Source organism: Mastigoproctus giganteus, chromosome 3 (assembly GCF_048544385.1).
Source record: "Mastigoproctus giganteus isolate SK-2022 chromosome 3, ASM4854438v1, whole genome shotgun sequence".
NCBI classification, from domain to species: domain Eukaryota; kingdom Metazoa; phylum Arthropoda; class Arachnida; order Uropygi; family Thelyphonidae; genus Mastigoproctus; species Mastigoproctus giganteus.
The window spans coordinates 206736384-206751697 of record NC_143577.1 but is presented as its reverse complement, the minus strand read 5'-3'; the positions used below and the strand labels follow the sequence as shown (position 1 = coordinate 206751697).

Below are 15314 nucleotides of genomic sequence, written 5' to 3'. Positions count from 1 at the left end.
CTAATGAAGAAGCATTACTTATGTGAAGCATAAGGATGACAACTCATTGCCCTCCTTATATATTGTTAAGGACATCACAATATGAGATGTTGCAATAATGGTGCCAATGTACAAACTTCAGTTTGTCTAAAAAATTGAACTGTGTTATACAGTATTGATGCAAATGCACTAAACAAAGCCATAATTTGAATTTGACATTGAGGCTTCTTGCCCTAAAATATTATTTGTCTTTTCTACATAATTTTATAATTATACATTAAAGTAGCTTTCCGTCTTTTAATTAACGATAATAATTGCTAATTTACTGAAATAAACAGCAAACTAATGGTTATTTTGCAGTTGTGTGAGCATCCATATTAATAGTCCAGAAGAATTCAAATACAGATAAAAATAGCTACAATTGTCTGCAGAAAGTTGTAGCTATTTTTCTTACATCTATCATGCAACCATCCTTTTAAATTTATGTACTCTTGTATGTGTTGCCCAAGAAAGAGTAAAGAAGCCATCAGCATTCAAGTTGTTCCTAGTGAGAGTACCTTTTGTGCCTGTGATTAATCTTTTCCCTCTTCCCTGCACTGTTCTGCTTCCTTTCTAAAATGAGGCCGCTAACCCAGTATGCAGAACTCAGAATGCACCTAACAATTGCCTTATAAAACAGAATAATCATTTATTTGTTCTGTGTTACCAAAATGTCTATACCAATAACAGAATTCCATGAGCTCTACTAGCCGCCTGTCTGTACCGCACATAGAACTTTATTCTAGACTGTGAAATTATACTTAAGTGTATGCTTTTGTGCCCTTCTTCATGACACTTTCAAATTTAGCCTTTGCTCACAATTTTGTCTCAACATTGCCTCATGCTATGAAGTAAATTCTTTGATAAATATCACTAGTACATACATGTACAACAATATCACCTTTTGTGCCTTTAACTTTTGCTTTTATAGGTATCATATAAAATTGATCCAGATTCTGGGGTGTACTATGCAGTACAATCAGGCAAGAAATTATAAAATTGTTGAAGAACATGGGGGGGGGGGTATCAGGGCTGTAAATTTGTAAGAGAACTGATTTCACACAATTTCTCCTCACTAAACACTTGGAGGAGCATGGCATTCTCTTTCCACCCATAATGGTCCTCAAGTTACTCATTGTTCACACAGTCAATGACATGAAGATAATATTTCAAAATAGTAGACTCCATAACGTGGTGGATACAGACCCCTTTATTGCATTTATCATTGAATGCTAGAAGTATATATACAAAGTGCTTCCACATTTGGGTCACCAGAATCAGGTAACCAAAATCAGGTAATATCATATTGCTTAAAGTTAACAAAGTGTCACTCTGGCTCACAGACTATTCCCTTATATTTGTATATTTTATTACTTCTAGGCAAAATATTTTTATCAGTTCTTAATTGGTTTTAATCTTATATATCCATATTTACTATTCATGGTTTATATAATTTACTAACTACAGGTAACCTTCGTATAACATGGTAATTAGGTTTATATAAAATGTTGTATTGTGTGAAACCATGTTATACGTGACTAAGAAAAAGTAGAAAAAAAGAGGGGGTTTACATTCCAAAAGCTAACAAAAATACACTATTTCGTTAAAAAATGTTAACAAAACTAACAAAAATACACCATTCTAGATTTCACATATCTTCTACTCTTTAAAAAATCAGTAATCTGGTTTTGTTTGCTTTTTCTTGATAAATCTTTGTGAATTTCGTTGTATGGAACTAAGCATTTTTGAAGCTCGCTTTTGAACTTTGAGTTCCTTTCATTCAAGAAATAAGATTTTAACCGGCTAACTTTATGCCTTCCCGTATGTTTTTCAGTGTAAAATTTGGAAGTTTAGAATTTTCATCTGAGCTATCATCCACTGAATTGATTTGGTTTTATCTCCAATGCCATTTCCACAAAATCCGCTTTGCCAGCCTCTTTTTCTACCAGTAATTCTTGAATGTCTTCAGTAATAATCATATCTTTTTTTTATTTTTTTAGGACCATAGGCAACTAAGGCCATGTTATTCTGTGTATATTGTCTATAAATTGAGTGTGTCCTGAGGTCGATTTTCTATTTTGCTGGACGAAAAACCCGAGATTCTGCGAGAGAAAAACCATGTTACCCTCGCCTAAGCTCGACTAACTCAGCCACATTGTGAAAAAGACCAATAAAAATTCCTCCCGTCATTGATGGGATTTGAACTCAGGTCTTTTCCACCTGGTGTGGGGAGGAGGGTGATTCTATCAACTGTGCTACCCATGGGGGCTTCAGCAGTTATATCATCAAAACTTTCCCCTCCAGCCGACGTAGCAAGTTCTACTATCGCACTTATTCCATTTTCTGCCGGTTCAACCATATTTCCTGAATGAACTAACTTTGACCATACATTTTTCCAACATGCATTTAACACTGATGATTTTACTTGTTTCAGCGATAAAGCTATGATTGTGATACAGTCCACAAATGAGAAATGTTTTCATGCCTCCATTACTTCAATAGATTTGGAATCTTTTTTTTTTTCAAAATCTATTGTAATGATTTTCTGAAGTAATGAGTTTTAAAGGTGGATATAATGCCTTGATCTAATAGCTGATTGAAAGAAGTTGATCTAATGGCTGATTGAAAGAAGTTGATCTAATGGCTGATTGAAAGAAATTGTACCATTAAAGTTGTATCTAGTACAACTGTAGTGGTAGGAACATAACTTCTAACATCTGCTATCCAATAATAAAACTTAGAAATCTAGATTTTTCTACAAGTTCAATAGCATGGGGATTTCCCAACAAAATAAAATACAGGGATTTCTCAATAATTTTTTTCGACTAGCGAGTCAACAGCGGCGATTCAAAAAAGAGTGGAAATGTTGAAAAATGTTGGATGCCGAAATTCTCTAACCGTGTTACATAAGTACCATGTTGTGCAAGGATTGCCACAATTTACTAATCGTGTTAGAGCAAAACTGTTGTAGAAGTACTGTGTTATATAGAGGTTGCCTGTATTTCATTTAATATTTGTGTTTAGTCAGCTGTAAGAATATTCTATGATATGATTCCTGAAGCTCAAGGCCTTTCCTTCTAATAATGCTTCTTGGTTTGGTCACCTGACATTGTTACTTATATTGAAGGTAATGTTACAGTAACTAAACCCTTATCTTTTTACAAGCACAAAACAAGAAACCAATAATGAATGATTTGTAGGACATTACATGGTGAAGAACACTTTGAATGAACAATAAATAACACTTTCTTTATACTCTGGAATGTATGGCTGACAATCTCAGAGCAAGCAAATTCAAAAATTGAGTTTTTCAGAATCAAAGAATGAAAGAAAACCTACAATACACTGTGTGTGTGTGTGTGTGTGTGTGTGTGTGTGTGTGTGTGTGTGTGTGTGTGTGTGTGTGTGTGTGTGTGTGTGTGTGTGTGTGTGTGTGCAGTATGTTCTGCAGAATGTGGTCTTCCCAATTAATTTTTTAAAATTAATTGAGAGAGAGAGAGAGCAGTATGTTCCCAAATAATTTTTTTTTCAAAAGCAAACAATTAAGAGAATTAACTTATGATGATTCAGAAAAACTAAAGACATATACAATGACAAAAATCACACGTCATTCTATAAATGGAAATTACATAAAGCATTGGAATTTCACTACTATCCAATAAACTGACACAAAATCAAAACTGCAATATATATTAATTATGTGACCTAATAAAAGCTCATGTTTGCTATACTATATGCAAAGCATGAGGAGCCACTTAAAAAACAACATATACAGAGTGCTTCAAAAAGAAATGTTAACACTTATGGGAAATATTTTTGTTTACTTTTCTGTTGACTGAAATGGAAACAAGATTTACTTTGGAGTGAAGAAGAATGGTTGCTGCATGGATGGAGGTCTTCCAGGTCTTCCATAGCAGTTTACAACAAATATTGAGAATTTCAACTGCAACCAAACCTAGACATTGACCATTTATCGCATTTAAAAGTTGGTCAAAACCAGCTCCGTTGCTGACAATTACAGAGAGAACAGAGGTCAACGGCAAACAGGCCAATCCCTTGCAAACACAGCTGTTAATATAAGAAGCTTTCTTGCAGAGCCCAAAGAAATCAACCAGACGATACAGTGCAGAATGTAGTCTTCCCTGGGAAATGTGTAGAGAATCTTGAATAAGGACCTGGAAAAGTGGTCACATTTCCAGGTCCTTTTACCAAGAAAGACTTAGGTTCTGCAAACTGCAGCAGCTGGACACTAAGCACCTGCAAGGTGATCTGATTGAAATGTATAAGGCCTTGAATGAGTTGAGCATGCTGAATTCAGATGGGATTCTTCTGCTTGCTCAGATTACGAAACTGAGGGGGTATAAATTCAAATTGAGGAAAGACAGTTGTAGAATAGATGTGCGGAAATTTGCCTTTAGCTGGTTATTTGCCTTTAGGTGATTAATTGATGGAGCAAACTTCCATCTGTGGTTGTGGAAGTTGATAGCTTAAATAAATTTAAGGAGGAATTGGGCAAACTTTTAGAGGAAATGGAAGTGTGAAATTGTTTTTTTTTTTGGCTGATGCTACATAAGCTCATACACTTGCTTAATTGCATCATTACAGGCCTTATTATCAACCTTATCTCCACAGACAAAGGCTGTCTGCAGGAGATAAGGTGGTAGTAGTAGTAATGGAAGCATGTGATGTAAGAAAGCAATCATATGAGTTTATGTAGCATCAGGGAAAAAAAAAAAAAAAAAAAAAAACAATTTCACACATCTATTCCTTCTAAAGGTTTGTCCAGTTCCTCCTTGAATTCATTTAAGCTATCAACTTCCACAACGACAGATGAAAATTTGTTCCAGCAATTAACCACCCATTGGCTAAAGGCAAATTTCCGCAATCTATTCTACAATGGTATTTCCCAATTTGAATTTATGCCCACTCAGGTTCATAATCTGAGCAAGAGGAAGAATGCCATCAGAATTCAGCATGCTCAACCTGTTCAAGGCCTTATAAACCCGAATCAGATCAATTTGCAGGTACCTAGTCTCCAGGCCATTGCAAATTGTAGAATTTAAGGACCCCTTAGATTCCCCTCACAAATTTTGTTGCCCTTCTCTGTACATGCTCAAGCAACGCTACATCCTTCCTAAAATGAGGCCTCCAGACCTGTACGCAGTACTCAAGGCATGGCCTGACCACTGCCTTATAAAAAGGGATAAACACCTTTTTCCTACTAGCAAAATTCCTGTATATCATTGACAATACCCCATGACCTACTCTGGCAGCCTGTCTGCATTGCTCAGAAAATTTCATATCTCACTGCACAATTATCCCCAGGTCTTTTACATTTTATACTACCCTAAGTGTAGTACTACACAGCTGATACGTTTCTCTGGGGTTACTTCTTGCTGTATGCAGTACTTTACACTTGTCAATATTAAACTTCAGTTGCCACTTCTCAGCCCTGTTGCAGTAGCACGCTGCCATTACTGTCATTAATAATCCTGCCAACCTTTGTATCATCTGCAAACTTCGACATTAAGCCTGATATACCTTCATCAATACCCTTGATAAACATACAAAAAAACAACAGTGGGCCCAACACCGAACCCTGACGGAATCTAATAACATTAGTCCACGAAGAGCAGTGTCCATTGATTACCACTATCTGTCTTGTCCCACTCAATCATCCTTTTATCCATTGTAGCAACTTACCCTTAATACCATACTGCTCCAAATTGTACAGTAGTCTTCCATGCAAAGTGTCAAAAGCTTTCCTGAAATCCAAAAATATGATATCAAAATTATTTTTTGCATCCAGTTCATATATTTGTTATCCTTATAACCCATTCTGTTTCCATTAAAACTTATAAATCCATATAAGTTAATATTTTTTGAACCACAGTGTACTTACGCTTAATACCATACCATACCGTGTACTTACCCTTGATGACATCATAGTATCCAATCAAATTGGTCAGACATGACTTCCCCTTAACAAACCCATACTGTGGCTGAATTATTACTGCAGTCTTGTCCAGATGATCCTGCAATGCATCTTTAACCAGTGGCTCCATTATTTTCCCCAGAGCAGAAGTTAATCAAACTGGTCTGTAATTACTCATGTTGCCCTTAGATCCCCCTTTGTGAATTGGGGAGACATATGCACATTTCCAGTCCGTGGGGACCTACCCTGAGTACAAGGACGCTCTCATAATTATGGCTAAGGGTTTGCTTACTTCCTTTGCCACCTCCTTTAATATAACTGATAGATCCCATCCATCCCAGGTGCCTTTCTTATGTTTAACTTCAACAATTTCTCCTCCACTTTGCTTTCGGTTATTACAAAATCATTAAGCACCCTGTTACAGTTTGATAACCTTCTGACATTTTCCTCCCTTAATAACTCCTCATGTGTGAATGTAGATGCAAAACATTCATTCAAGTCGATGTTAATGCTTGCAGCAACATTTTCTTGGAGATGAAGAATGGTGGTGGCATTTAGCAACGAGGCAACCTTTCACATAAGTGGACATGTGAACAAACACAACTATATCTTCTGAAGTATTAAGAATCTTCATGTTGTGTGTGGGCATGAATGAGCCAGTCCTAAAATTAATGTGTGGTGTGCAGTCACTGTGGCAAGGGTGGCAGTGCACACTTTTTAAAGAACACCACAAACAATCAACAGTGGTGACTTCTTGCACAGGCTGGAGAACTACCCAGAGAACAAATCCGACTTCCGGGATACTTTCAGTTGAATGGTACTCCACCTCACTTTACTTTGAATGCATGTGCCTACCTTAATAGGAAATTTGGACTGACATGGACTGGCAGAGGAGCAAAAATGACCAGCATGTTTGCTAGATCTTACGCCTATGAGGTGTAGTAAAAGAATATGTTTATGCTACCAAGCCATGTGGTTTGCAAGACCTCTGACAGAAAATTTAAAATGTGATTTCAACAATACCACAAGATGTGTGCTTTGGGTTCTGCAGACCATTAGAGAAGATTCCAGGCATACGTTGACAGTGATGGCAAACAGGTGGAGACTTTGAAGTTTCAACATATATTTGTTATCATATTACAGCTTATAACCCATTCTTTTCTATTAAAACTTATAAATCCATATAAGTTAATATTTTTGAAGAACCGTGTACTTGAAAAATACACTAACGAGCCAAAACATTATGACCAGCGAGTTGTTAAGCAAATTGAAGCAACTGTAGGTGAACTATGGTGCACGCACGGGTCAGGACATAGTATAAAAAACACCTGATACTGAGCCCTGTTAATCAGCATTACTCTTGTTCTTCAGATGGGAAAGGCAGTTATTTGTTATTTGGTTTTTTAGGAGCATTAGCAACTAAGGCCATATTGCTCCGGGATATGTGGTGGTCATTCCCTGACCTTTCTGCATCCTCCGTATTTGGTGGTGACGGGACTGAACCCCGGTCTAATCAAGAAGTGTGTGCTACGCACTACTGCTCCTTCCCACCTGGCTACGGAGGAGCCCTGGAAAGGCAGTGGACTTAAGCGAGTTTGACAAAAGCCAAATTGTAATGGCCAGATGACTGGGTCAGAGCATATCTGAAACAGCACAGCTGGTGGGGTGTTCACGGTCAGCCGTGGTTAGTACCTACTGAAAGTGGTCCGGGAGGGGGGGGACCCATGAACAGCAGGCGAGGTGTTGGACGACCACGGCTCATCGATGCTTGAAGGCTCTTCCGGATGGTACATGGAAACAGAAGGGTGACTGTGGCGCAACTCGTATTTGGAATGCTGGTGATAAGAGTAATGTATCATAACACACAGTACATCGAACCCTGCTGAAAATGGCACTGCATAACCACAGGCTGCTCCAAGTGCCCATACTAACCACGGTTCACCAGCGACACCGCCTATAATGGGAGCATCAAAACTGGACCTTGAGCGATTGGAAAAGGTCTCTGGTCTGATGAATCATGTTTCCTGTTGCACCATGTAGACAGCCGGGTACACCGTAGTGCATCCAGGTACACCGGGTACCTGGATGCACTGTAGGAATGGAACAAGCCAGTGGCGGCGGTGTTGTGCTTTGGGCGATGTTCTGCTGGGATACACTGGGTTCAGTCATCCATGTTCCGGGCACTGTGATGTCTATCACTTACCTAAACTTCATTGCTGACCAGGTACACCCTTTTGTGGTAACGGTCTTTCCCTCTGGTGGTGCCATCTTTCAGCAGGATAATGCGCCATGCCACACTGCCCACATTGTTTGAGACTGGTTCACAGGACATTAGGAAGACTTACAGGTATTACTCTGGCCTTCAAATTCCCATCGAGCATCTGTGGTTTGTGCTGAAACAGCAACTCCGACCTGCAGCGTCTCAACCACGGACCTTACAGGAGTTAAAGAATCTGCTGGTTACGTGCTGGTACCAGATACCACAAGACACATTTAGAAATCTTGTAGCATCTGTGCATCACTGGATACGAGCTGTTTTGGCCGCACGTGGAGGACCAACATCATATTAGGTAGGTGGTCATAATGTTTTGACTCATCGGTGTATAACATACATATTTCAGGAGGGTAAAAAAATGAAATTTAGCAAAAAATTAAGCTTTTCATAAAAATTGAATTTTTGGACATTTTCTGAACTAGAATATTTAGCAAGTATGTATATCATTTATAAATGCTGAATTTTGTCTATAAGCCTGGCTACTTACCTGGTTGGTATTAAACATGCAACTTCCATTTATGTGATCCATAGAAGAAAGTCTTAATGGACTATAAGAGCTCAGATATACTAACTGTAACTGCATAAATTTTGCCAATCCATTTTATTTACATATACTTAATATGAATTTCACTTTTGTGTCTAATTCGAAATCTTAACTTGTATTATACCTGTTTTATAAGGATTGTTATTTTTATAATTATATTAGGTAGTATGTAACTCACTTTAATGAAGCTGAAATCATGTGAGCATAACGAGGGTTTAGCGTCAAACAACGTTAACTATAAAATTATTTTGTAGTTGATGTTTTTATAATTAACCAAAAAAAATTCATTCAACATTTTCTTGGTTTACCACAAATGCACTTATAACCTAAGTTAACTTGTAAAGTACTAGAGAGATGCAGTTCTGTGACATGATATGTCACAGAACTGCATATTGTTATTTGTGTATTTGTATAAAGTAAAATTGTTATTTGTATAAAGTAAAACTAAAGTTATTGCAAAAAAAGAAAAAAGTTAACATTATTTGACACTAAACCCTCAATATGTTGCTATTATGGCATGATGTTGCTAAAAGTGTCTGGAGAAAAAGATCAAACTTGGATGACAATGAAAGAATGAAAATTAACAAGAGATCAAGTAGAGAAGTAAAGTAGCTTTAAATATGATTTAATAATAGCATTTTGGAAAACTGGCACTTAACACTGCAGATATATTTAATAGATAGCAAAATAAGAAAATTACTGTTTATAAAAGAGTAGACAAATAATTTGCATCCACAGGATGCTTAGGTGCATAATCCCTGTAACCTATGCAATTGGCATTTCAGATTATAAAGAAATTTATATTTCTTTATAATCACTATATGCTATGTATTTATGTAAAACAAGATTTATTTATATAAACCTTGTTTTATATAAATATCTGTATTTTTCTCTCAGAAAAGCATTTAGCTCAACTACTGTTGCATGTGCTGTAGTAATAAATATGGCAATTTCCAGTTATTAAGCAGGAATACTTTTTTGTGGTGCATGATTTTATAATTTATGCAAAATATAATGGCAGTGGCTTTTTAATGTATTAATTTCGAAATTTATTGCATGTGAACGTCAAGACAATTAAGTCTTGACAGTGTCCTTAGATATATTGATTATGGGGATCCCTCTAAATTCTGAGGTTCAAGAATGCTTTATGAATGCTCGAGAATGATGTATGCTTAAATCCACCAATGTGCTTACAAGGTTACAGTATAATTTATTTCTTTTTTTATAATTAACTTCAACCATGAAAGGTATTAGAACCTGTGGTTCTCTAGTACTGTGTACATGAACTGAAGGTCGAAAAAGCAGAAGATACATCTAATGATGGACTTCAATTTCCGCGGGTTATAATTTTGAGGAAATACATATACAGTTGAAGATTGTTTCAAATAATAGAAGTAGAAAGGATAAATAAAAGAGGAAAAGATAGTTTCATAAATTTCAAGTTGAACTGTGAATGGATGTTGAATAATTAATAAAAAAAATTAATTAAATAAACTTATCAAGCATCACTATATATGTACCTTTGATTGACAAGCTCCGAAAATGAAGAGGAAGTGTCAACATGGACAGCAGTAGATGAATAGAAGCTTGCCTTAGTTCACTTTGTGGAATGTTTGGTTGAGGTCTGAAATTAAAAAAAAAAAAAAAAGTAATGTACATCTGTATATAGCCTAAAATAAAAAGAAGACCATAAAAGAAAAGAAAAAACAAAAGAAAAAGGCACATTATTAGCCCTTACAAGAGTGGATTTAAAGTACTGTGTGGGCCCTGAGAATATTTTCCCTGTGAAATTTTGAAAATACATAAAAATGAAAACTTTATAAATAAATGCTTTTAAATATTAATTTGTTCTTATTTTGACTTGGTGGCCTAATATTATTATTTCAAAAATGAAATCAGATTTTTAAAAAAAATCACAAAAAATTGAAAGAAAAAAAAAATTGTAAAAAAAACTTGCCATTACTTCACTTTTTGATGTAATTATCATCATATCTAATCTATTCTACATTGATTTAGGTATCACTTTATTCAATTTCATCAACTTCTGGATGTCAATTCCAGAGAATTTCAGCTCTTTAAACCAAAATTGGACAAAATCTCCTCTTGTAATTTTAAAATTTATGTTTGCACTGAAATCTATTAGAAACATCCTTTGTAAAAAGGATAGGTGGAATAGGACCAGGGTATGTCTGCCAGGGGCAAAGGTTGATGACGTTGTAGAGCGGATATCATCTTTTAAGGGCACAAAAGGTGATATAGTTGTACACGTTGGCACTAATGATATTAAGAGTAGGAGACCGGCGGAATTACTTAGCAAGTACAGGTCACTGTTGAAAAAAAGCCGTGAATTAGGGTTGAACTTGAAAGTGTCTGCAATTCTGCCCAGACACGATAGGAGGGAGTATATGATGAGAGCCTTGTCGATCAATTCGGCCCTGGAGGGATTGTGCAAGGCTCAAGGGGTAGAATTTTTTTCAGCCTGGACTGTACTTGTTAACAGGAGAGATTGCTTCTACAGGGATGGGATACACTTAAATAGAAAGGGTGCAAGAATTTTTGCTGATGCTGTCGAGGCAGTGTTAGGTGGGTCGGAAAACTGCTAGTTGGGGGGGGGATACAAGGACTAATAGATTAACAGTAGCCAGTGGCAGAGGTGGAAGTGATTCTTGCACTGCTTCTATTGAAATGAGCAGAAGTCTGAAAAACAGGATGCAGGATATTTCAGAGACTGCTGGTAGTCATTGCGATACAAGTAAACACATGGGTTGTGTTAGGGTAGCTAAGAATAGAAACAGGTGCATGTATACCTGCGTGTACACCAATGCTAGGAGTTTGGTAAAAAAATTTGATGAATTTGAGGTATTGCTCAAAACATCAAAGGCAGATATTGTTGGGATATCAGAGACGTGGTGTCACACAGATATAAGTAATGCGGAACTGGAATTTGGGGAATACAATGTGTATAGAAAGGATAGACAGGACAGGAGGGGAGGAGGGGTTATGCTATTAATTAAGAAACACATAAAGTCCGAGGAAGTGAAGCCAGTCGACATCGATGGACAGGGCAGCGTCGAGTCAGTTTGGTGTGACATAAGCATAGGGAAATCAAAATTGAGAGTAGGAGTGTGCTATAGGCCTAATGACTCTGATGAGTATAATAAGATATTGTACAGGGAAATAGAGTGGGCCAGTGAATCAGAGAGTCTTATAATGGGGGACTTTAATTTCCCAGATATTGACTGGAATTTGTGGGTTGGTCACTCGCACACTAGCAAGGCTTTTGTGGATTTATTGGATGATTGTTTTCTACATCAGCATGTTCGTGAGGCAACAAGAGGAAGCAATACTCTTGATCTGATTATCAGTAGTGATTCTTCATGCATTAAGAACCTGCAGATAAATGAACCACTAGGTGGCAGTGATCACAGTGTGTTGAAGTGGGATTTACTCAAGGAGGTAACTACCATCAGAGGTAAAGGGAAGGGTTTTTGTTTTCGTAAAGGCGACTATGATGGTCTGAGACAGTATTTAAATTCTATACAGTGGGACCAACTGATGATGTTACCAACAGCAAACTCAAAATGGGAAGCATTCAAGGAACTAATCTTGGAGGCTACCAGGCTTTACATACCAACTAAGAAATATTGTTCAAGGTTTAGGCCTAAATGGTTGTCAGATGAACTAATGAGACATGTGGCAGAGAAGAAAAATGCATGGGATACATACAAATTAATGGGTGACATGGAAGCCTATGATAGATATAAGTTGGTCTGTAACCAAGTCACAAAGGAGATTAGGCAGGCAAAGGCAGACTATGTAAAATCCTTGGCAAAGGATGCAAAGAAAAACAGAAAAGAGTTCTTTACATACTTGAACTCGAAAAGGAAAGGGATGAATCAGATTGGTCCACTGGATATTGATGGTTCAACAGTTGAGGATCCTGCTCAGGTGGCTAACAATCTAAACGAGTATTTTGCATCTACATTCACGCATGAGGAGTTATTCAGGAAGGAGAATGATGTAGGTAAAGTAAACATTGGCAGTGAGCTGGATGATTTTGTAATAACTGAGAGGAAAGTGGAGGAGAGATTGTTGAGGATAAACATAAAAAAGGCACCTGGGCTGGATGGGATCTATCCAGTTATATTAAAGGAGGCAGCAAAGGAAGTAAGCAAACCCTTAGCCATAATTATGAGAGCTTCCTTGGACTCAGGGGAGGTACCTATGGACTGGAGATGTGCAAATGTGACCCCAATTCACAAAGGAGGTTCAAAGGCTGACACAAGTAATTATAGACCTGTTAGTTTAACTTCTGTTCCAGGTAAATTAATGGAGGCACTGGTTAAAGAAGCACTGCAGGATCATCTAGACAAGAATTCAGTTATAGCTCAGACGCAGCATGGTTTTGTTAAGGGAAGGTCTTGCCTGACCAATTTGATTGGATACTATGATGTAGTCACAAAAGAACTGGATGCAGGGAATAACTTTGATATTATATATTTGGATCTTAGAAAGGCTTTTGATACTGTTGCACATGGAAGACTGCTGCACAAATTGGAGCAGTGTGGCATTGGAGGCAAATTGCTGCTATGGATAAGGGGATGGTTGAGTGGCAGAAGACAGAGAGTGGTAATCAATGGACACTGCTCAATGTGGACTAATGTTATTAGTGGAGTTCCTCAAGGTTCAGTGTTGGGTCCGTTGTTGTTTTCGGTGTTTATGAATGATATTGATGATGGGATATCATGTTTAATGTCCAAGTTTGCAGACGATACAAAGGTTGGCAGGGTCGTTAAGGACAATACTGACGCTATGCTGCTGCAACAGGATCTGGACAGGTTGAACAGATGGGCTGAGAGGTGGCAAATGAGGTTTAACATCGACAAATGTAAAGTGCTGCATATGGGAAACAGTAACCCCAGAGCAACGTATCAACTCTGCGGTACTACACTGACAGTGGTGGAGAATGAAAAGGACCTGGGGGTAATTGTGCAGGCAGATATGAAGTTCTCTGAGCAGTGCAGACGAGCTGCAAGAGTAGCTCATGGTGTCTTGTCAATGATATACAGGAATTTTTCTAGCAGGGATAATGAGGTGATTATTCCCTTGTATAAGGCAATGGTTAGGCCACATCTTGAGTACTGTATACAGGTCTGGAGGCCTCATTTCAAGAAGGATGTAGAGCTGCTGGAACGGGTACAGAGAAGGGCAACAAGATTAGTAAATGGAACAAAGGGTTGCTCTTACGAAGAAAGGCTTAAGTTTTGCAAATTACAGAGTCTGGAGACTAGGCACCGGCGAGGTGATCTGATAGAGGTGTATAAGGCTTTGAATGGTTTGAGCATGCTCAATGCCAATGGGATTCTTCATCTTTCTCAGAATAATCACCTCAGAGGGCATAAATTCAAATTGAGGAAGGACGGATGTCGGATAGATGTGCGGAAATTTGCCTTTGGCCAGCGGGTGGTTGGTTGGTGGAACCGACTTCCATCACTGGTTGTTGAAGTTGATAGCCTAAACAAATTTAAAGCTCAACTGGACAGGTATTTCGAACGAACGGAGGCGTGAAATGGGAGTGGGTTTTTTTTTTTTTTTTTTTGGCTGATGCTGAATAAGCTTGCTTTCTTGCATCATATGCCTCTGCTAATGCTAATGCTAATGCTAAACTCAAATAAGAGATGGCAGCACCTTACTGGATGAATTCATCATACTTTGAAACATTTGAAACTCAGAATTCTGTATGTACTGTATATACTCCTTAGGGCATGCATACACACACACACACATATATGAAAAACGTATATGTACCTATATAATCTGGAAAGAGTATGGGTATATACAGGGTCATTACATAGTCCTTGTGCAGTTTTAAATTTTCATAACTTGTTCTATACATGATAAAATCAATCTGTAAGAAATATTAGAAATGTAATTTAGTGAAGTTTAGTATGTACTAAGAGTGATTCATTCATTTTATTGTAATTTAGCAACATACATGCACCACACTGGAATCCCATAACTAACTGGATGAAAAATTTTAAAGAAACAGGTTCTGTCAATGTGTTAGTGAAGAAAGAGTGGCATCAGCAGAACAATCCTTTACTGCAAATCATATTGAGAATTTTTTTTTTTTTTTAATAAAAATCCCAAACACGATAGGTATCAGAACCTATAGTAGTTAGTGCTGTGCATGAGTTGGAGGTTGAGAAGACGAAAGGAGATATCTGTTGACTTTAGACTTGAACTTCTGTAGACTGTAATTTTCAGGAAATACGTATGAAGGAAGGTTGTTCCAGAAAATGGCAGTTGAACGAATAAACGAGGAAGATGAAAAGTTGGTTCTGTGAGTTTGAAGTTGGACAGTAAATGGATGTTGGCTGGTGGTGGCATGTGTTCGGACTGTTTTGAAAGAGAGAACAGGAATTATAGAAGCCACTTCAGAAGAACAGTGCCCATGGAAGTATCTGTAGTAGTAGTAGTAGTGGCATGTGATGCAAGAAAGCAAGTGTATGAGCTTATGCAGAATCAGCCCAAAAAAAAAA

The 15314-nt window shown here is 37.4% G+C and overlaps 1 protein-coding gene across 1 annotated transcript in view; it reads right to left on the bottom strand.

Annotated features, from left to right (window-relative positions):
• The window catches only part of LOC150088630 (ral GTPase-activating protein subunit beta), a 522786-nt gene that overhangs the window by 356296 nt on the left and 151176 nt on the right, over window positions 1-15314 (bottom strand). The window contains exon 11 of the mRNA XM_090369596.1: window positions 10293-10396. Coding sequence (XP_090225722.1) covers window positions 10293-10396 — 104 coding nt within the window. The remainder of the gene's footprint in view (window positions 1-10292; window positions 10397-15314) is intronic.